The sequence below is a fragment of the Lutjanus erythropterus genome, chromosome 8 (genome assembly GCF_056507025.1).
Source record: "Lutjanus erythropterus isolate fLutEry1 chromosome 8, fLutEry1.hap2, whole genome shotgun sequence".
Classification (NCBI taxonomy): domain Eukaryota; kingdom Metazoa; phylum Chordata; class Actinopteri; order Lutjaniformes; family Lutjanidae; genus Lutjanus; species Lutjanus erythropterus.
This window is the reverse complement of record NC_139324.1, coordinates 11,223,386-11,246,051: the sequence shown is the minus strand read 5'-3', so window position 1 is coordinate 11,246,051 and position 22,666 is coordinate 11,223,386. Positions and strand designations below refer to the sequence as shown.

At 39.3% G+C, this 22,666-nt stretch overlaps 1 protein-coding gene across 1 annotated transcript in view; it reads left to right on the top strand.

Annotated features, from left to right (window-relative positions):
• The first annotated feature begins 525 nt into the window (after positions 1–525).
• dpp10 (dipeptidyl-peptidase 10 (non-functional)) overlaps positions 526–22,666 on the top strand; it is a 292,988-nt gene continuing 270,847 nt past the window's right edge. Inside the window, exon 1 of the mRNA XM_084724499.1 lies at positions 526–743. Coding sequence (XP_084580625.1) covers positions 684–743 — 60 coding nt within the window. The 5' untranslated portion in view covers positions 526–683. The remainder of the gene's footprint in view (positions 744–22,666) is intronic.

Genomic DNA, 22,666 nt, shown 5'->3' with positions numbered 1-22,666 from the left:
AAAAAAAAAAAAAAGACAAAAAGACAGGATCCGCACACCAAAAGAACTCCTGTATGAACATTTATTATTAGCGTGACATTTTGAGCTGTGACTGGAGCCATGGTCCCCCCACACTATAGAAGCCCTGCAAACTGACACACTAACAACACTGCCCTAAACCCTTCCCTTCTCAATATCTGGATAAACAATTAGTAAATGTAACACCAAATATAATACATTATATAAGGTGGAACAATTTCACTCTGACTATGAGAGGGAAATTGAAGCCTTTTCTTTTTTAAAAAAGAAAGTAAGAAAAAAAAAGACAGGACAAAAGCATGTAATTGTGAGTAGAAGTCTTTCAGGGCTCATTTGTCCTCAGTCATTAAGCTTTGACAGTCACACCTGAGCTTTCACTCGCCCCTGGCCACCCCATTCACAAATCCCTGCGGTCGCCCCTGACTAACCAATCATCACCGGTCATTTGTGCACATACCTACGGCGCTGCGCTGAGCGAGGAGGCACATACATACAGTAGCTGTCAGACGCGGTTGCGCGCTCAAACCGAACAAAGCGCGAACACACCGATCACCACAGAGCTGTAGAGTTGTAGAAGGGGGCTCGCTCTGCTTTTGCTTTGCTTCGCTCTCCGGCTGCTTTTTCTCTCACTTGGATAGGAGGAGTGTTTGTGTCGGCGTCCCAACATGAACCAAACCGCCACCGTATCGCATCAGGTGAAATGCCAGTCTACGAAGGCTATCAAGGTAAGGCTGGTGGATGTTTATTCTGAACTTCTTGCTGTTTTATGTCACTCTGTGCGAGCGGCACCTCCGTGGCTGCTCAAAACTTCAGTGCGGCTTTATGCGCATTGACGCACAGCACTTTGGAGACGGTTTTGTCAGCATCCCCCCATTATCACCCGCCGAAGTTACGGCTCCTGTGTGGTTCATTCTGACATGAAAGTATGCAGGTGATGTGACTCCTCTGGCCGTGTTTGACTGGAGGAGCTCCAGTTCTTGGCGTCCAGTGTGAATGCGTTGGATGAGGAGCCACGCACTGGCGCAGTGGCGACATTTCATTCATATCACGTCGTGCTCCTTATTATTATATTATCTGTATGGGCTGACAAGATATTACAGCTCTCTGTCTCGCGGGTATGTTAAGGACATCCCGAGACCTTTGAGCTGTGAATCGGTGTTGGATGGAACTTCACAGTGCCCGGTCTCTGGAGATCATCCCGATTCTCGACCTGTTGTCAACAAATCATGTAAAAGTGGCTGCACGGAGGCAGCAAGGTGTGTGTGTGCGCGCGCGCGTGTGTGTGTGTGTGTCAGAGACAATGTGAGGACAGGTGTTCGATTTTACACCGTCGTTTTCTGTTCGACTCACGACCGAGAAACGTCTCCGCATTGTCTTCATATAGTGCGCTTAAACCCGCCTGGGCTGAAAGAGTGTGAGATTCTTGCTGCTGTGTGTGTGGTTTGCTCCTTCATGCAGTGTGTGTGTGTGTGTGTGTGTGTGTGTGCGCGCGCGCGTGTGTGTGTGACTCAACAACACTATCGATTCTGCCTCGGGTTCTGCATCACTTTTCAACCTCGAAGTCCCACCAGAGAAATTTAGCTTGGGGCAAATGTATCGATCCCCTTCCTCACCGTCCCAAAGGCTGCGATTTTGGGACACAAGGCTGCGTGTTTGGAATTAGTGGAGGCCAGTATGTTTAAAAATATCAAGTTGGTTAATAAGATGCTTCTCTCCTGATGTTTCAGTGGTTTGGATGACTGATGCAGGTGCATGTGGTGCTGTCAGCTCAGGATGCTGAGCTGTGAGACATCATCATCATCATCATCATCACTCAGTGCTCATAGAGCTATGTGTGCTCCTGATGCTGGGTCCCTCTCTCCCTGTGACCCCCTGCGCCAAAACCAACTCTTCATCTGTCATCTGTCTTTATGGTGCTGACGTTTTACCAGAGACAGCCATTCTATGGAGCCACTAAACAGGATGCTCATAAAAGCCGCTGGGCTGCATTTCAGATGAGGCTGCTGCTGTCACATTACACATGTTTTGGGTGCAGGGAATCGTGGGATACATCCAGCTGGGTGGCCTAATATGTCTCAAAAAATAAATTAAAACAAAAAAACATTTTCTCCATCTTTAAACTATTTTTATTTTCACCATGAACTCCTTATATTGCCTCAGATTAGCTGACACTGCTTAGACTGTAGGACTGGGAATATTGAGATCATGATATGAGATCAGATATAGATTTGGGGTATCGTTATTAGAGCCTGATAGATATCAGTTGACCAATAGTATTCCTCTGATATTGGCTTGTCACAGCTGTATCAGTCTATATTGGTATGAGCATATCTGTTATATGCATCTATATGAAAACTATTTTAAAAAGAACATAGTGCATTCTGTTTTTATTTATTATCTTTACTGGCAGTTTTATGTAGGGGTGTAACCATACATTAACCTGGTAATAAAATTGTCAAATCATAATTTAGTCGCTTTTTGTGAATTGGCATGAATGCAACTGACAGACAGTGATGTCATCTGATGTTGATTGCAGACCCCTGACTTGACTATAATCAAAACCGTATCATAGCAGACTTTGTCAGATTAGCAAATAGTGTATTGTTGTCACAAGAATTGATTTAATACCATATTGTGATGAAACTTGTGCTTTACACCCTTAGTTTTATATATATTTCAGTATAACAGTGACAGTTTACTGTCTCAGTGCCCTCATATCATTTGGGACAATAGGTTTATAGTTTAACTGTAAAATATCCTGCCTCCATTATATATCTTTGTCTCAAATGTTGATCACTTTTGAGGGGTCCTTGCAAAAAGTGTGTGTTTATATATATAGTCTATATATTATATTCTGTATAAAAAATATCAGTCCCCAAAAATCTAGTATCAGTCGGGCTCTAATTGTTATATTGCGATATGACATAAGTGTTGTCTTTTCCTGGTTTTACAGTAAGGGATGTCATTTTCTGAACTTACCAGACTGTTGTAGCTGTTTTATTATTTGACTTTACCTACTGAGTCATTACATCCACATAACCGGGGACTGTTTATTAAAAATCTCATTGTCTCATTACGTGTGGGTAACGGGTCAGTTTGGGTACTGCACTTTGCAGGTGCAAGCAGGTTTGCAAAACTGTACCTGTGCAGGACTCTGACTTAAGCTCTTTGGTACCAGCAACACATGCAGCTGTCATATTTAAAGGATGATTGCGGTTCATTTCAGCTGGCCTCTTGTTCATTGGTGATATCAGGGAACGTGGCAAAATCGTTACATGCAACGAGTCTGATGGTCAGACAGGCTGTGAACAGACGGTATCTAAACAATGTTATTTCGAGGTAAGACTGAGTAAGACTGATTTATATTGTTTTCCTTTATTTTCTATTACAAATTAGTTTTCTCCACCAGGTGTGAGACAAGGTGCCATCATACATTTACTGCTGGACCGACAACTTCACTGCTCACCTTTTCCTCCTCTCACCACACATTCACAGTCAGTGTAATTTGTCTGTCACGCATGCTTTCTATGATACACTTCTCTGACCTGTCAGTAGTCTGCAATGTTTGCTGGCTCACCTTTATCAGCAGGACTAAATTAAAAATGCACCCAGGGCAGAAGCATTTTTTTGTAACGTTATCCCCCAGATACCGTGTTTCTCAGCTCAGCTGCGCTGCTTTGTCCACGAGTACAGAAACTACCCCCTTGTGGCGCAAGCTGTGAACATACAACATGTTCTTATCAGTTTAATAGAAAGAGAAGTGTCTCTATGTATGACCATATTGAAAATCATACTCTTTGGACTTTTTAATACCCTGGTACACCATGATAGCCTTATACTGCCAAAGCCTGGAAAATATACATCTTTACCTGATCAGGTAAAATCTTGATATCTGCGTGACACTGTTTATGGAATCAGAGTTTCACAGTCCGTCAGTCAGAATGGAGCAACGTATCCCATCAGTTTCATTTGAATTATCTACAGCTAATTATCTACTGTCACAGCGGCAAGAACGGTCATTTGGGAGATTGTGAGTGCTTTTAACCAATGAGGATCAATGAAGGTGTTTAGAAAAAAACAGCTGATTAGCTTCAGCTGCCAAGGAAAAGAAAGACAGAGCAGAAATCAGTGATGACGACAATGATGAAAGACATAGTATTACTGTCACAGAATATAAAAGGCCCTTCAACGTAAGCCTGATCTGGGATTAATTAATTTTAGGATTGATAAAGGAGTTTGTCAGTCCAACCATATTAAATTGTGGAACCCTGTATCTGGTGTGATGGTAACAATTTGTATTCACTGTTCTGCACATGATGGGGTCAGAGATAATGTTAGCTAGCCTTGGCTGACCATCAAAATCACAATGTGACCTACTGTACTATTTGGTGAATGTGAAGTGTTTGTTAAAATACCATTTTAAATTGAGTCTTGTCCTGTTACAGAGATATCCTGGTCACATCTATATAGTTAAGAAAACATCCTTGTTCATTTCCTCTATAATTACGAATCAAATGACTGCGATTAGATGTTTTTTAGAAATTGTTCAGCTCAAGCCTTAAGATGTTACTCAGGTATGCTGATTTATAAAGTTTCTCCAGGGGCTGGCCTGCAATCTTTGAGCTGATTATCAAGTAGTGGACAAACACAGTACAAGAACACTCATAATCACGGAAGTGAAAAAGCAAAAGAGGAATTTGTTTCTGACCCCAAAAGACCTAAGGCAGCATCTGAAATAAACTTTTTGCTTTGTCTTGTTCAGACAAATTCAGTGTGGTTTTTCCAGGATAACAGATGGTCAATCATTACGCCCAAGTATTGGGCTTCTATTTGCTGTCATACAGACTGAACACATGAAAAAAGACAGATTGTTCAATGTCCTCTTGTGTTTGTTGTGTTGTGAAGAAAAATGAACCTTGTCACGCACAGTACACGTGTCTATAATTACATGTGCTTTAAGATGGCAGACGGTGAGGGGAGAGAACAAAAACGGTGTTGATGAGTGAAGGAGCTTGTTTTTTTGTTTTTTTTTGTCTTGGTTTGTTTCGCTACAGCTCGATGTACTGATGCATATTGACACATAAAAGAAAGGTATTCTGTACAAAACAGTAAGCATCCTGAAAAATATATTTCAAGTTTCTGAACAGTGAGCAAATATAAAAAACGCCCAATATTCTACTTGCTTGGCCAAATTGGTTTGAGGATCTTTGCTTTGTCTTACAGTGACAATAAACAGAGCTGGAATTACATTCCTTGAGAATATTCAGCCTCATATTGTGTCGCCTAGAGGGTTGCTGTGTGCGAAAAGACATTTTCTGAATCTCTGTGTGCAGCAGTTTTCTCTTTCATGGCCTGTCTTTTCACTTTTAGGGAAACCTCACTGGAGCTGGGTTGCCTGCTGCATTCCAAATCGGTATTGTATAAAACTTCCCCAAATCTTCGAGCGCTGGTTTGGAGGGTCTGACACCCTGAGGCATCTGCTGCGGCTCGGCATGATGCGCTTTGCCTTCAGCTTGCGGCGAACCTGTCTCGCAAATCAGTCAAACAAGCAGGGATCATAGTCAGGATTAAGTACTCCAAACCTCCTCTGTGTTGCACAGAAAGCGCTAATCTCTCCATGTCTGACCCCCGTCGTCTGGCGCTGAGGTCTTAACGGCTCTCCGTTATCCTCTTAAATGCCCCCTCTTCGTAGCATAGCTGTGTCCTTACACCACGAGCCAAGATAAGAAATCCAATTAGGACGAGGCAGCAGATTTTTCGTGGGCCTTAACTCACGGGGTCTGCCTGAGTTTAACCAGGCTGAATGCGGCCTGAAGCTCGTGTCATGAGCGGTCCTCGGAAGTGTCAGGTCCACCCACGTACAGATTGCAACTATAAACTGGGATTGTCAGAGGAGCAGGGAGCTGTGTCAGTGCTCCTTTCCCTGAGCGTACATCAGTGAGAGGAGCACAAGGTCGTGTTAAGAGAAAGTGTTATATTTCTCAAGCTGTGCTGTAACGCTGTGACTTTACTCTGAATTTACACAATAGGGATCTTGACTGGAAGGTTGGGTAAGATTGGCAGTCGGTGATTTATGTAAGTGGAAAGGACTGAGCCTTTTTTTTTTGAAATACCAATTTTAGGATCCTGTTTCATGACGACAAGATAAAGAGTGTGAGCATACGGCCTTCAAGCCATTTATAGTCACATCACTTTTAAGGTTCTCGAGTGACAAAAAGCCCAGAGCTGAAAATTAAGGTGACACAAAGTCTTTAAGCAGTGGGCACAACAGTGTCTTTCATAAAATCAGATGTTATGCTTGATAAAATCTCTACCCTAGAAATAAAACCCTGCACAATAAAAGCAGGTCATGAGAAGGCAATTCTGAAATAAAGTGCTTTTAAGAGAGACTTAACCCTGGCTGAAAATGGTTCCAGGTGGAACCTTTTATAAAAAGAAAAAAAGACAGTTCTAGAAATGAATCTAATACATTTGAGAGGTCCTACAGTGCACCCTTCTGTGGTGTTAAGGTTTCACCCACACAGACCATCTATGGGGCTTCTTTCCAGAAACCTGCCACCTTCGAAGAATCCAAGAAGCCTTTTAATTATATTCAGAGGGTTTCATCAAGAAAGCACTTAAGGGGTTCGACTGAAAACCATTTTATATTACTAGGGTTCCATCTAGAACCCACCAGGGTGTACAGCCGAGCACCCTTTCATATTCCAGTCATCCATACAGACCCAAGGAGTACTACCTAGAGCCCTTTCAAGGGGATCTATAAACAGCCAATAACTTTCCTGTCTTTGGAGGGTTCTGCATGTCCTTTTCTGCAGATGCGGCAAAAATTAATATTGCATGTTATGGCCATTTATGCAACATGTAACAATTGTTTTGATTGAGAAAACATTCGTTGAGCAAAACATTAATTTAAAAGATGATCTTTTAACAACTGTTTCAACAATCCTTAAATAACTCTTCCTATGACATAGATGTGAAGGAAGAACTACAGGCTATTTCGGCTTGGATTTCTTGTCTCCTCCTCTGGATAGCCAGGGGGCATGCTAGATGAGTAAATTTGTCACCTAATGATATGTTTTGGCCAACAAAGTAATAGCTACATGCATGGAAACATTGATGTCTGCACCAGAAGCTTGCAAGCAATGCATCCTGGGACATGTAAGCACTGCCAGCATGGCTCAGTGAGCAAGTGCCATCATCAGCTCAGCAACAGCCTGACAATTACTGATATATCCATGTAGGAGCGTGTGTGTGTGTGTATGTGTGTGTGTGTGTGTGTGTGTGTGTGTGTGTGTGTGTGTGTGTGTGTGTGTGTGTGCCCCTGAAAATGTCAAGAAGGGAACACCTATATTCCTTATTATATGAATCTGAATCCAAGTCTTTTTTTTTATCTTTTACTGAACTAAGATGAGTTTAATTGTATTGTTAACTTATTGTGGACAGAAAAACAAAATAAATCTCACTGTTTTGGTTTGTTTTTCCACCGTTTGAAGAATCACCAACTCTGGTTTGGTTAAAATAAATTGGACATGAGAATTCTGCGGCTCTACAGGCTGTTTTCTTCACATTTGTTCTTTGGCTCAGTGGGTGTGTGCCATGCTGCTCAATTCGTCCGTCCTTGAACAGCAGATTTCAGTCAGTCTTCATAGGCAGACCATTCAATTAGCCAACTCGACCAAACCTAATGGACATACACATACATTTTCCCTTTAAAAAAAGTAATTAAAATCTTGAAATCTATTCTTAAACGCACTGGTAATCAATATAGGCATGTAGGATTCAGACCATTCTTTTGTTGGATCTTGTGAACAACTTGCATAAATCTTAACAGGGATGTAATAAAAGCATAAATGACAGTTTCTGTGCTCTTTCCAGATAAAAAAAACACTTTTTAAATGTTGCAAAGATACAGGTGTGTTATGCTAGCAGCAGCTAATGTAGGCTGGAACCACTAGTAGAGACAAGGAGTGGGCTACTGAGGTCTGGTAAGCTCACTTCTTTCTAAATTCATTTTCAGACCCAACAGTAACTGACTCAAGTGACATCACCTGAGGCAATTCATCAGACTTCAAACAGCTCCCTCTGGAGCCACAAAGGCTTTATACAACTCTTTTCTTTTTACATGCAGTAGTTCTTCCTCATACCTGGAAAAAAAAAGCCTTTGATGTGTAAAATTGGTGAAGTTCTCCCTGCAGACTTGAAGAACTGTGAGAATATGAACGGCTCGAACTGACTCAGGGACTTCCCAGGAAGTCAGTAAGTACGTCTGCTGTGTTTAAGATCACTCTCTGCTCACTGTATAGTGCCCCATATTTACCCTGAATTTGGACACAGCCAGAGAATCTGCGAGGACTCACAGACAGTGGGATTCAGCCTGTGAATGCACAAGCCTTATTTCTACTCCCACAGTTAGCCATAAATGGATGCGCAATACTTACTGCTTCACCAGTCTTTAGACGTTTCAGTAATTAAAATGACAAAGAAGACTAGTGGCATCAGTGAGGGGTCTTCGACAAAGCTGTCATTACACATGGCCATTACACACAGCAGTGCTTATTTATAGCTTTTGTATTAACACTAGTTCATGGATGTACCTGCAAGCCATCTGTAGTGATATCTCAATTATTATTTTTACACTTAAGAAAGATTAGACTAATGAGTGATTTAGTTGGCAGCAGCCATATTTTGTTGAATCAAATTTTAAAAAGGGCTTCAAAATAAAGGATAAAATTAACCTCTTCCGCTTCTCCTACTGCATAGATAAATTTTTTATCTTTTTATTGTGGGGAACAGGGGATGTTTAGGGGAAGAAAGCGGGTCAACAATACAGGATGTATTAATCATCTGAGAGCTGGAACCTGATGTTTAATCTGACCTGAGCTCAGCACTGTGTCAGGTTTTTCCACTCATAAATCTGTTACAAACAAGTGTTTTCCTTGGGCACCGATTCACATTTTGAAGGAAAAGAAAAAAAAATAATGCTCAGCATCAACTACTTTGGACATTTCTGTAAGTATTGTGTTTTTCGGCGATTGGATGGTGAGCACCTCTGTTCTAGGGATTGTTCAAAGACCCCCTTATTGTCAATACAAAGTACGTAGGAAAGCCATCTGACCTCTGAATATCCCAGGTCTCTAGTTTGTGGATGTGAAGTTTCACAAGGCTGTGATTATCCAAGATCGAAAAATATGGCCTCACTACAGTGAAATGGCCACTATGGGGACTAATATCATCACTCATGAATACAACTGAGCTCACTGAACTCACAAACGTCTCAGCTTTCAAGTCAGACCCAAGTTATGCAATTCCAATACTGTTTAGGAAGCCCAGCATGCAGGAATATTCAAATAGATTAAGAGAACGTAACGCATTTTCATGTGTATGCAATAAACTGGATGTTTTTTTTCCCCCAAACTGCATGGGATGAAAAAAAAAAAATTAAGTGCCTTAATATTGCTCATCTGGCATAATCCAAGTCTCCTAAAGTCCTAAATATGTCGTTAACTTGTGCACGCACATCGTCACGCCACACACACCCAGTCCAGATAGTGTACATGCACATGTGCATGTGGCTCCAAGATAAGGATTTACAGTGAAGATTTATGTTTAAAACATGGTGTAAATGACATCTTTCAAGGCGTGTTGGGACTTTAGGAGACTTGAGTTACATCAGAGAAGCAGTATGGCATTTCTTTTTTTGTTTTTTTGTTTTTTTTGCATTTGAAAACAGGTCACCATTCACTTAAGGCTGAACGATTCTGAGCAAGTATCTAATTGCAATTATTTTGACTGAAATTGCAATCCTTACATTATTATTCTTATTTTGATTGAAACACTCTCGGGCGCATGACATCACAACATGTAACAAATATTGCACCTTCTCTGATTTGAAAATTGCAGAAAGCTGGAGTAATTGTGCAGCCCTAATCCACTTACATTGCTTGGGTGATTCTGTGATGCTGTTTTCCTGTGTAACTCCAGCAGTGTTTTGTGGATTAAAAAAACTAATCCTGACCTTCAATCTGCATGAGTATGAGTAGATAATGACTAAATTTTCATTTTTGGGTGCACTACCCCTTTAAAGTGATACCAATACCAACACAGTACTTAATTTGACGCCTTGTCTTTAGTTTTGGAGGGATCCGGTGGTACATTCAGACTGTATACAGCTGCTGGCTACTAGCTGTAGTTGCTGCAGTACTGGGCCAATCACTCATTCAGCTGAAGAACACTTGCACTGATTGGCGGCAAGCAAAACTATGAAAACAGTATTTATGTGGATACAAAAAGGATTTAATGCAAGACTGGAGAAGTTTCAATACTGCTTGATACTGGGTTACTTTGGTTGATACCTTAAAGTTAAAAAGTACAAATACCTAGCCCTACTGAATGGTGAGTCTTATCTTCAAAATGATTAATGAGAAAGCTTCTTCACAAAATGATAATAAATGATTTACTCTGTATCACATCGGTCGAGTGGTGGAAAACAAAATGCACTGGATTTTCTGTCTTGTAGTCCATTAAAACTGCCTGTTCTCAAAATAGAGCGTTTTTGTCGCTGGAGATATATTCGGAGTTTACACAGTGACGGGCTTTGATCGTGCTCAAAGAGAGCCTTATTTCAGATAAAGCACTTTGACAAGTTCTTATGTTGCACTTGAAGTGAAAGCCACTCAGATTTTAAAGAGAAGTAATGAGGACAATGTTGAGGGAGACTGAACTGCAATCTGTCCTGATTCGGGAAGAGGGGGGAGAAAAAAAAAGGCCTCTTTCGATTTAAATTCCTACTGTCGCGTCTGCTTCTGAAGCATCAACGAGGTTGTTAAACGGTTTCATGTGAAACTTGTCCATCTTTAAAAGTGTTTGCTTTCAATCTGGAGAGCCAGATCCCAGCAGATACGCCACAAAATCAACAGTTCAAGGGATGCGGGCTCGATTGCTATTCGTTGCTGTGTATTGCATGATATGTTTGTGTGATAAAAGACAGGAAAATATCAAATGATGAAAAATATTCATAAAAGCCAACACAGATAGAATCACTTGTCTGGTTTCACCAAATAGCTTACCGAAGTCCAAAACATTTCACTTTCATTTATATTTCACATATGTAAACAGTGGCACGCTCACATGCACTTTTCCTCCGCTGGCAGGGAGACCAACATTGTTTGCAATCTCTCTGCCAGCACGCAGCACCGATAGCTCTCATCTCCGTAACTCAGCACCCGGGATGCTCGACAACTCAGCCAGCAGGTTATTGAACCTGCGAGGCGTTCCCCTGCTCCGAAGATCTATCACATAAACAGTCTTTAAAAACTGCTCGGGACTGGCTGGCTCTGCGAGTGATAGATTGCTGGAATCAGTCTCATAAGAATGATTGCATTGGCTCTTGAGTCTCCGAGTCTATAAATTATAGAGCTATGCCAGCTGATCTCAATATATCCCCCTCTCCGAGTACATCTCTCATTCCCGAGCCTCACCGAGGAATACGTGATAGATGTGTCGCTAATTTGTTTTGTGGTTGAGACATATCTGATACTCATTTGCATAAGAGCTCTTCCTCTCGAGAAGGCTTATTTGTCCCCGTAAGGAAAAAAAAAGGTAACATGATATAACCTGTCATTTGCCAAGCCATGCGTATTATACTTGCACCCATGGGTCCTATAGAGTTCTTGCTACCGCATAATGACTTTCAACTTTAAAGAGACAGTTCACTCCAAAATCAACAATACATGTTTTTCTTCTTACCTGTAGTGCTCCATCTAGATCGTTTTGGCATCAGTTGCCAATTTTGAGTCTGTTCTCCGATACAATGGAACTAGATGCCACTCAGCTTTAGCACTGGGTGAACCAGGGCTAGGTTTTATTCATTATGTGAATCTATGTATTTTTTTTTTTCAGTTTGTCTTGTATTTATTTATACTTATGTAGTTAAAAGAAAAAAATGTAATATATTTACTGTACTAAATCATAAAGTGACGTCATCAGTAATTAAGGAAATATGTTAAAAAAAAGAAATCCTCACTCCTCTGACAGCTGCAGTGTCCTTGTTTCACACTTATTAGAGTTCAAATTAATGCAGAATGTTCACCAAATGAGTAAGTGCCTATTTATGAGTTGTTAGAGTTAATTAATAATCTTGTAGAAGCCTTAAGTGTTTATAACAGTTAAAGTGATGAACATGTTAATGGGGTCTGGCAGGCAGTGAGACAGGCAGTCACTGAACTCAAAGTCCAGTGTGTATTTGAGTTAGTGTGCTTTTGTTTTCAGTATAACCAGCATGGCTTGTCTCTTACAGACCACTGACAGCTATAAACATATAAAAGCTGGTCAACTTACAGTGGAAGACTTGTCATTGCTTGTTATTGTCTATTTACAAGGTCAAGCACGTGGTGTGATCCTGCAACTTACAGAACGTCCCTGAGTCTGGTGAGAAAGTAGCATGGGGAAACAATTAGCTTCAATCATGGATTGTATATTAAATATACATTATATATAGTATTTTAGGAATGCAGGAAAGCAGGTTAGCTTATCACTTGGTGAGGCTAATTTCAGATCTGGCTAATTACTGAAACATGTCTTTACCAATATTGCAGCGGTACAATAAGCACACTTGACATCGATAAAACGGTTCATCAACAGAGAGTCGAGTCGAGTTACTGTGCAATATGAACCAGAGAAAGCAGGTTCATGTTGCACAATAGCACTATGGCTGTTATCTCCAAAACTCTTCTTTTCACACTGGTTAAATAACACTACAAGCCAAAGGAAACTATATGTATTTTTGACTTTGGGCTGAGCTGTGTCTTTATGATCTACAATAGTTGCTGGAACATAATAAAAGTCGGTCTTATTGAGAAAAAAAACGATTAGACGATCAAACATTGACTCAAAAAAAAATAAAGCAAAGTGTGTAAAGATGTAAGAGGTGCAGTTCTGCCCAAGAACTTCTCTGGAGGTCATTTTTCCAAAAGGAGCTCAGACACTTGAAGATGAATGGTTCCAAAAACTAAACGTCTTTCTTTTGAAAACTCAATCAGAAAGATTGATGAGTTCATTCACATGCTGAGTTTGTCTTGTATTTTATTCTGCGCTCTGAGTGTGTGTGATGGTGCAGTGTCTACAAATGAGAATGCTGTGCAGAAGACGCCATTTAGATGCAATTTAGTGAGTGCATGGAGACAGAGTTATACTGTTGTTTATATGGAGGGAAGTAACTCTTAATTCATCACAAAGTTTTCTGCCCTTATTTCAAAAAAGGCAATATAGAGTGTTTTAATGGTGCATCATCAGTATGGAGATCCTGATTATTTGCTGCCTTCAAATGGGGTTGTGTTTACTGTGTTCATATGAACCATATGAACATAGACTTCATATGAACCTTCGTAGTAGAAACTGCTTGGAAGGCTGAGCTCATGAGTCATGTACACAACTTATCATGTAGTAATTATAAATTCACAAGCTCCAATTGAAGGCAGCAATTTTTGCTGAAAATGGTCAATTTTGGTCACCCATTTAACGTAAGAATGGTAAGAATAACAAGCTATTTCTCATTAATTGACTTTGCTAATAAATTGTTTGAAAAGGGACATTTTAAGTGTTTTATATGTTTATGACAGATCTGCATTTTGATCTAAAAAGTTGTTCTAGCACACCGTAAGGTTTGAAATCCACCTCCAGTCATGCTTTAAACGACATAAAAGGCTCTGCAAGAAGTAATAAATTGTGACTGATATATATATACAGCTATATACAGTTCTACAACTTGCCTTTATCTTGTATTCAAGGTTTCATGAAAATACAAATAGTCCCTGCCCTTTCCACACACCTCCACCCCTCAACCCCAACCCATATCCCCAGGATTTTCCTAGCTAACTAGCTACATCCGGCTTATCCTGTGAGCTGGTCATCGCTGCTAATGATATGTATAGCACCAGACCAACAAGTAACAGGATTGGTTCCTCGGGTTTATGATGTCACAAAACCAGCCTGACAGAATCCGTTGTTTTGAGGCTACCCTTTGTCAGTTTCAAAGCTCAGACCTGGTGTTTACTGCTTCTTTCACTTCTGATATGTCTTGTAACACCTGAAAAACATAACATGGACATGTTAAAAACGGGATTTTCACTGGAGGGGGGTCTTTAATAATTAATTGATCATTAGCAGTTAGGGAAAATGCACAAAATTTGCAACCCCTACTGTCATATTTAGAATAATAGTGGAAAATTTGTGCGCATGTAAAGGCACTGTTACAAAGACTTGTAATATTTGTGTGTCTCTCTGATGAAGGATGGTCTGCAAAAGTCAGTGAGATTGTGTCAGGCCAAAATGGGCTTTAGACCCTGCTGTGCAGCGAAATTAATTGTTGAGTGTGTAATGGAGTGCTAGCAGAATCCTGAGGTGCAGAATGACTACAATTCTAGTGGAGTTTTGGTAATAAAATGAGTGATAAAATTATAGCAATAAAGTAAGCCCTCACTTTGCTAAATTATAAGAATTAGGAAAGTTGTAATTAGTTTTTGTCTGTAATAACATTTAAAAAATAAAAGTGAAAGTAAGATTTTTTCAGTGGTGTTTTAGTGGAGTGACAGGAGGGATGTTCTGCCATAGTTCAATGATCAGGACGCATTCAGTGTTTTTTTTTTTTTTTGATGTTCATTAAATTTACAGAAGTAGACGTATCTAAACAAGAACCCATATGGAGTTAAGTTCTTGTTTGATGCTTTATAAAAATCCTCCGCATAAGGTGGACTGTAAGAGTTTTTATCTCACAGGTGGTGTTTATTTTGTTGTTGTTTATTTTGTGTCTTTCACAGTGTTTCCATATGGAGGTGCCATATGTCTTTGTCTTAACCAGTTGTCCTGATAGCAGGAGAAATGCTTAGAAAGGTGATTTTGACTTAATGTCATTTTTCAGAAGCCATCAACAGAAGACAAGCTTAACTTAACTATACTCAACATATGTCAGAAGTGGTTTAAAATATGGGTGTGAAGTAGCGCAGAAATCTAATAATTAACCAAAAGCTCCCCTGTTCTGAGAGATGGAGCGCACCATAAGTGAGCTCCCCTATTTGCCAGTTGTGTGTTTAAAGCTTTGGCTTCCTGTGGTTAGAAACCACTGAACATCGGAGCCATTGTGAGAGAGGGCATTAAAGATACAGTTTGTAACATCTGTAAAAATGTGATATCATTGTCTTATTTACTGAAACTGTCACTATATGTGAAAAGATCAGGCTCCTCTGACTTCCTCCTGCAAGAATCCACCTGAAACCTGACTGAAAACAACCAATCAGAGCCAGATTGCAACCCAAAATGTCAGCATTTGACACCCTGGGAATGACTCCTTTTAGCACTCTGGAGCTAGCTATGTTAAAGCTAATCTTGTTAGCTACATGTCAAACATGTAAAATGTGAAATGAAGCAAACCGAGATGAGAATGTTGCATTTATCGCAACTTCTGCCTCGGTGACTGTCTTTTTCCAGTCATGATTTCAATCGTCATGCAGCAGCAGCCAGAAGCAGCAACAAAAATTTAACTGTCTTCATGTTAAAACTTTTTACCATGTGTTGTCATGTGTGAAAAGACTCAGAATGAACACTGTAAACTGACTGCTTGATCAAGAGGAAAATTATTTGAACAGAATTTGTATAGGAATGATTCTGGCCCAAGCTTTAGGCAGTTTCCATTGCACTTGACGTGCACATAAAAACAGTAATGCATTTTGGTGTCTGTGAATACTGTTTTAGCACAGGGTAAATTGTGCAACATTCCTGGCCACTCTGCTGTAGCACCAACTATTTGCAAATTTTTCAGTATCACTTGCACTAGGTATGTGACCATCATAACAATTTGGTTGCAACCATATTAAGCAGCCAACAATTATGGCGATTTATGTCAAGAAGACCACACCTACAAGAATTTAACAAACAGTATCCATTGCCAGGCATATCTAAAAACAAACGAACAACTATTTTGGGTGCTCATTCAAATATGTCATATGCTAAATTTGGTGTAGCGTGTAGGTGGAGTGGTAAAAAAGTGTTTTGCAAAAAAGTGGCAGTAGCATAAAATCTGTGTAGGTGGAAATGAGTGTGGCCTTTACAGATAGATGCACACTGAATCAACGAATCAGGAAAAATACCTCTCTATAGCTCACAGCTCAGGAGTTACGAATGAAAATGTAAAATTTAGTGTAAAAGTTCATTTCTGACCTTGGAAATGGTAGTTTTATTTAAAAAAGTTTTTAATCTCACTCCCAACACATCAAATATGGTTTGACAGTGCCCCTGTGCTTGTGCTGTATCATTTCTGGAGTTGCCCCTCTAGTGTTTTGATCTGCTGTCGGTCAAAGGTGTAATTTGTGATATATTTACTGTTCTAAAATACGGGCTTCTCCAACAACAACCCTACAGCCAGCATGCTCTCCTTTGAAAATTCCATTTCTGGCAGGAACAACTGTTATTGTCTGTCATTTCACATTTATTAGTTAAAATTAATGCTGAATGTTCGAATGTGTTTGTGTCTGTTTATGAGTTATAATAAATCATCATTAATCTTTCACATAGAGTGGATGTTTATAATATTTAAAGTGAATAATGTGGTAATGGCGTTGGGCCACTGATCTCTAACTCTTCTCAAGATAACAGGCATAGCTTTACATCAACAGACAGTTGACAGAACTAAAAGCAGCTGATCAATTTACAGTGTAGGACTCGTCTTTGCTCGTCAATGTCAAAGTATAATGTTGCACTTGTCTTGTACTCCTGTTCATTAACCTTGCAGTAATGTTTATAAGTTATGTAGTGTGTGTAAGTTGCGTAATTATGTAATATAAGATTCATAAATTATGTAAAATACTTAATAAGTTACAAAAGTTACACAACATCAGTAGGTGTAACATGCGTATCTTATGTAACCTAATGTCACATAACGTAATATACGTAAGTTAAGTAATATAATATATGGAAGTTGTGTTACATTCATATATGGAAGTTCTGTTACGTATGTAAACATAAGCAAAGGTGCTTATTTAAACCCTAATTTTTTGAAACTTAACTGTGTAGTTTTGCAAACCCTCGCCATGCTGGGCTGACGAGCTGAGTCAAACCAAATCGAGCCAGGCCAGCTCTGCTTATGGAAAAAGGATAATAGTTTGAAGCAACAAACCACGCTGTCATATTTGACGAGCTGGGCGTGAGAACATGTTGTTATATGTAAGGCACTCTAACCATTCAGTTAACGGGACATCCCATAGTTTGACAATAATGTAGTGATGCCTGCGAGGTAGTTCAGGTAGTCAACTGGAGCTGCACTGCAAACACATGTAACACACCTCACACTCTGTAGTACATATCAAATGCACCCTTCCAATCTAGTGGTCTATTTAAACAGATAAAACTCCTTGCTGCAATAAACATTCTTAAACATGACTTGTCTGTCTGAACTATCTCACATGAGTACAACAGTGTTTTAGCATTGAACACTGTATTGTTGTTGGGCTCATTGTTTAAGTAAAGGATAAAAATCAGTGCATCAGAACCAGAGCTCTTTTTCATTCCAGACATTCTTCTTCCTTTTCAAAACCTGGTGCCTACATTTCCCACAATGCAACATGACTGCCAACAGATCAGTTGGAGATTTGGGTGTGTTATTCTTCTATTAGCTTTTTTCTGGAGCTTTCAATTGCATCTTATGAAAGTCATCAACAGGTGTTGTTGAAGACAATGAAATGTGGTCGAAAGCTCCAGAAACAAAGCTAGTATGTAGATTTGTTTTATAACGTGTTTCATAATTGACCATGGGGTGGTGCTATCTGTTCCAAAAAGAAGATTAAAGGCCCAAACACTGAACACATTTTGACATGTAACAGGACGAAGTAGTCCCACAGCAACTGATGAAAGACACCTCGTTTTTTCTGGCCGTCATTGATGTTGGAGTTTACAGTGCTGTTGTCTTTCAGAGGGGGGGGGGGGGGTAACAATGAGTGGAACAGCTGGCAGACTGAATCAGAGGAGAACTTTTTGAAGAGAGGTCATGCCCTGGTGAAGCCTCGTGCAGAGAGGAAGGAACACAACCTGCCGCCTCGGTCCTGGATATTTCATGTTGACAGAATGGATTTCAGTGAGATTTGACATTTTAGAGAGATTTGCTGTTTGCTCTGCAATGCTGCTGCCGCAAACACTGGTGTTCTAAGACCAGTGCCACCAGTCATTCGAAATATATATTTTTTTACCTGTCTGGCCCTGGGTTTCTGACTTTTTATGCAAAAGAGAAGAAAATGTTTCTCTTTTTTTGTATTTTTCAGGAGCTAAAGATTTGTTATGTCCAGGTGTTTTTCTGTTTTCATTTCTTCTCCCTTTTCATCTTCTCTGTTGGTGGAGTTTCAATCCATATTAGCAGATTGATCACATTTTTATATTATTATTTTCATATGCATGTATTGTTCAATTATTTGTTTTGTTTTGATGAAATGATATTAAAGGGATAGTTCATATTATTTGAAGTAGGGTTGTATGAGATGTATCCATTGTGTATTACCTTCAGTAGATTGAAGCTAAGCAATACGCTCTGGACAGGGTCAGCAGCAATACTTATTTTAGCCATTTTGAAAAAATTAATACCACTTTAAGCATATACTATGTTTAGAACATTTTCACTGCATTGCCTTGCTGCCAGAAAGTCTTTTCTGATGGGAAACTTTAGTTATATGAGCCAAATATTGCTCTCTCCAAAGCCACCAGACTCCATTGGCAAAATTAGTCATTTTACCTCGCAGGACATGGGAGTTGCTGATCAACCACTGTCTTGATTGGTTAGTTCTGTGTTATTGTATAACTTTGTTTAACCCGAACTAAGCTTTTAAAAATGTAGGGAGATTGTCTGTTTGTGTTATTGAGTGTTCAAAGTCACACAGTGACATAAATAAACACTAATTGAGGTAATGTAAAATTACTGATCTTGCTAATGGAGTCTGGTTGCTTTGGAGAGATCTATATATGGCTTTCCCATCAGAAAAGGCCATCTGACACCAAAGTAAAGTGGTTAAAATATTCTAAATATAGCACACACTTAAACTGATATTCTTTTAGGCTGCTAAAATATGTTTTCCGGCTGACTCACATTGCTTAATTTCCTGCACCAGTTCTCCTGCTGCTTCTCCAAACTTCTCCATTTACTATTGGTAATACACTACCTCATAAAACCCCACTTCAACTAGTCTGAGTTGTACCTCTGAGCATGGAAATAACCAGCATTATGTGAGCGCATTCGCATGCCAGCCTTGTCTGCGAGCCCCCCCGATGAGTGAGAATTTGAATGTTTTTGTTCTAATCAGCATCGGCAGACTAACAACCAATTGTGTTTGGTGATCAACAGCCACTGTGACCTCTTCTTCTGAGAAGGTGGATTTCAAATGTATCACACACACAGACAGTCTGAGTGAAAACAGCACCCAGCAGTGAGGACGAGTCAATTAGCACAGGTGTGGATTTTATTCCAGGTTTAGACAGGGGCAGAGGGGTCAATTGCTGCTCTCATTCTGAATATAGTCATTAAAACGAAACCTGTTCATCACTTTTGCCAGCTGACAACAGAGCTGTTTTTGTTCCGATTGATTTCTGGCAGCGGGGAGCGAATTGATTCCGTCAACATTGGGTCATGTTAGCTCTATGGAGTGTTTTAGCATCTTCTAGCTCATTGGTATGGTTCAGTCACACCGCTCTCATCAACCTTGTTTCCAGCCAAAGCAAGCAGCTGTTTTTATTGATAAGCTCCAATAAACCCACTGCATGCCCAGTGCTGACAAAGTTAGCGACCAGCTAGTGAACATGTGAAACGTTTAGCAGCTAAAGTGGTTGATGTTTCTCAGAAGTTGGTGAAGACCAAACTGGAACTGAAAGAAGAGTGTCTATTGGACTTACCTTCCTCAGGTCAAACAAAAAACAAAACAAACAAAAAACAAACAAACAAACAAACAAACAAAAAACACATCTCCAAATTTTCACAGAAGGTATTTTGTCATTTCACAGTAGATAATAAAATGGCTGCATTCTATTTAGTTAGCTCATTGTCATGGCTTACTGGGACACTGGGCTTTCTGGGAATATAACAGAACCATCATTTCCACAAGTATCAAAATTTGCTATGGGGAAAAAAATAAATAAATAAATAAATAAAAATAAATTTGGCCTAAAATGTGTTGTGGACTGAACTTATGTTTTTTGTCAGTAATAGTCATATAGAAACCAGTGCAGTATTGGCTACCCTAGTAAGAAATGACTTTCTCTACTATATTATCTGAATGATGCATTATTTACAGGGTAACTAGACATCCTGAAAATTTCAGGACAGTCCTGAATTACAAGCGGTTGTCTTGAATCCTGAATCTTGTCCTGTTTATCCTGAAAATGTACCATATTTTAATAAATAATATGAATAACATATGTATCTATAAAATATTCTGATCAAATCACTTAGTTCTTGCTGGTAGATATGAAAAATGTCTTGCTGGGTTTGGCTAAATTTGTAAGAGTATTACTCGTTTGTTTTCACTTGTCTGTTGCACTGATTAGGATTTATAAATAATGGATTGTTGATGTCATTTGACTTGTTTTAAACCAGAAGATGTAGAGAGCAGCCACTGGTGCAGGAGGAATTTGTGATACAGCTTTATAATAATTTTACCTGCTGAAAAGACGTTTAAAGTGACAGCAATGCATGCATGTGATGATTTGTGCACACTGTAAACACAGCTGCTGTGCTTGACATCGTCCTCAGAATCTATAACTGATCTTCATAATATCAATAAGAAATTATCAGTTAGAGTCTGATCTGTCTCTGAACTATTCTAGAAGTTCTAATCCTTTTGACATGACAGACATTTCAATCTGCAATAATACTTTTATTACAAAAAACTTACGTCTGTTCAGTTGCACTATCTCTACTCACACTACCACTAAAAATGTTATGCTGACTTTACTTAATTTTATTATGTCAAGTGGTTGCACGAAATAAATGTATCAAAATCCAGATATATTTTTTTAAGTTGAGTGTACTCAACTTATTTTTAAGTAATTTCAGCTATATCAGCAATATAGTTATACTTTTAGCTGACCTATTTTGAATAGAATTTACTGTAGTGTTTATGTTTGTTTTTTATGTTTAAACTAAATTATGTTTAATTCAATACATTTAAATAAAATATTCAGAGAAATAAACCAAATATTTTCAACTTTATTTTCATGATTCAGGACTAGATACAACACAATTTTTGCAAACAAGAGTGCTAGTGATGTAACTCTGTGGCAGCCCTGTCTTGAGTTGTTTGCCATTTTATAACCAAATGTGCCAACAAAACTGATTTTGACCCCTATAATTTATCTATTAGTGTTTACTTTACCCTCAAACTTACCGTCAAAGTTCAGCTGGTGCAACAGGCAGCATGACCCTTCAGGACTTGCAGTAGTCGTATCATTTATCATAATAAGGTTAACAAAGTGCCCCAGAAAGCAACATTATCTACTCTTCCCAGCTTTCATATATGTGTCTGTAACAAGTTTTAGTGGCCTGGTTGTAGCCAGACCACAACAGTCAAGCTGGAGACCATCTGTTTCACAGCTTGCCAGCAGTCTGTCCAGCGGTTCCCTGCCTCAACACTCTGCCAAGTCTCTAAGTTGAAAGCTAAGGGGGACGTTTGCACTGTGAATACATAAACCGAGCACAGTATGCTCTCCAGCCAAGCTTTAGTGGGCTGAGGAGTTTATCCATCAACTTATATTCAAGTGTAAGACTCTCTTTTTCCATGTTTATAAATGATTATTATCTCTGGTTCACATTCTACATCTGGAACAAAGATGATGATTATATTATTACCCCTATGACAATTTGCAAAACCAAGAAGTCTTGTTGCCTTTGGCGTCATGCTAAAAATGTTTGTTTTTAAGAATGAGAGGCTGAGTAATACTGCCCGTTTAAAGCCTGAGATACCAGATACAGCAGTAAATGTGTTTACTCTCATCATTGCCATATGTTCCACAGCCCTTTACCCTTTTATAAGTACTCCATAGCTATCTGAACGAGCATTAATATTTCAGCTGTATGTAGAGTCCTTAAACATTCAGTTTAAGTGTTGGCATTATGTAAATGTCACATCACTTTCACAAGAGCTGTTAATCTCTTGCCATGGAGCACACCAATGTATGTGTCACTGTTGTATTTCTTCTGCAGTACAGTGTATTCAAGCTTTGCGTTCATGATAACATATAATATATACAGTGTTACTACTCATGCAGGGACATTTATGAATTCATCGCTATCAACTATTGGCCAGAATACTGTTAGCATCTATAAGGACTGTTTGAGAGGAGGCAGAGGAGAAAAACAGGCATTAGCATGTGTTGACATCTCGCTGTTACTTCAGGTAACGTGGACCCTCGCTGGCCACCAGGCCACCTTGGCTTTCAGATGACTGTCTCCTGGCGGTAAAAGACATTTATAAAGGTTTAATCCAGAATGTTAGTGTGGGCCTAAAAGGCATGCTTTGACATTTCAATTACAGTCTGCCTTTGTATTTTACTGAGCTAGGGAAGAAAATATTCACTCATCTATCTATCTATCTATCTATCTATCTATCTATCTATCTATCTATCTATC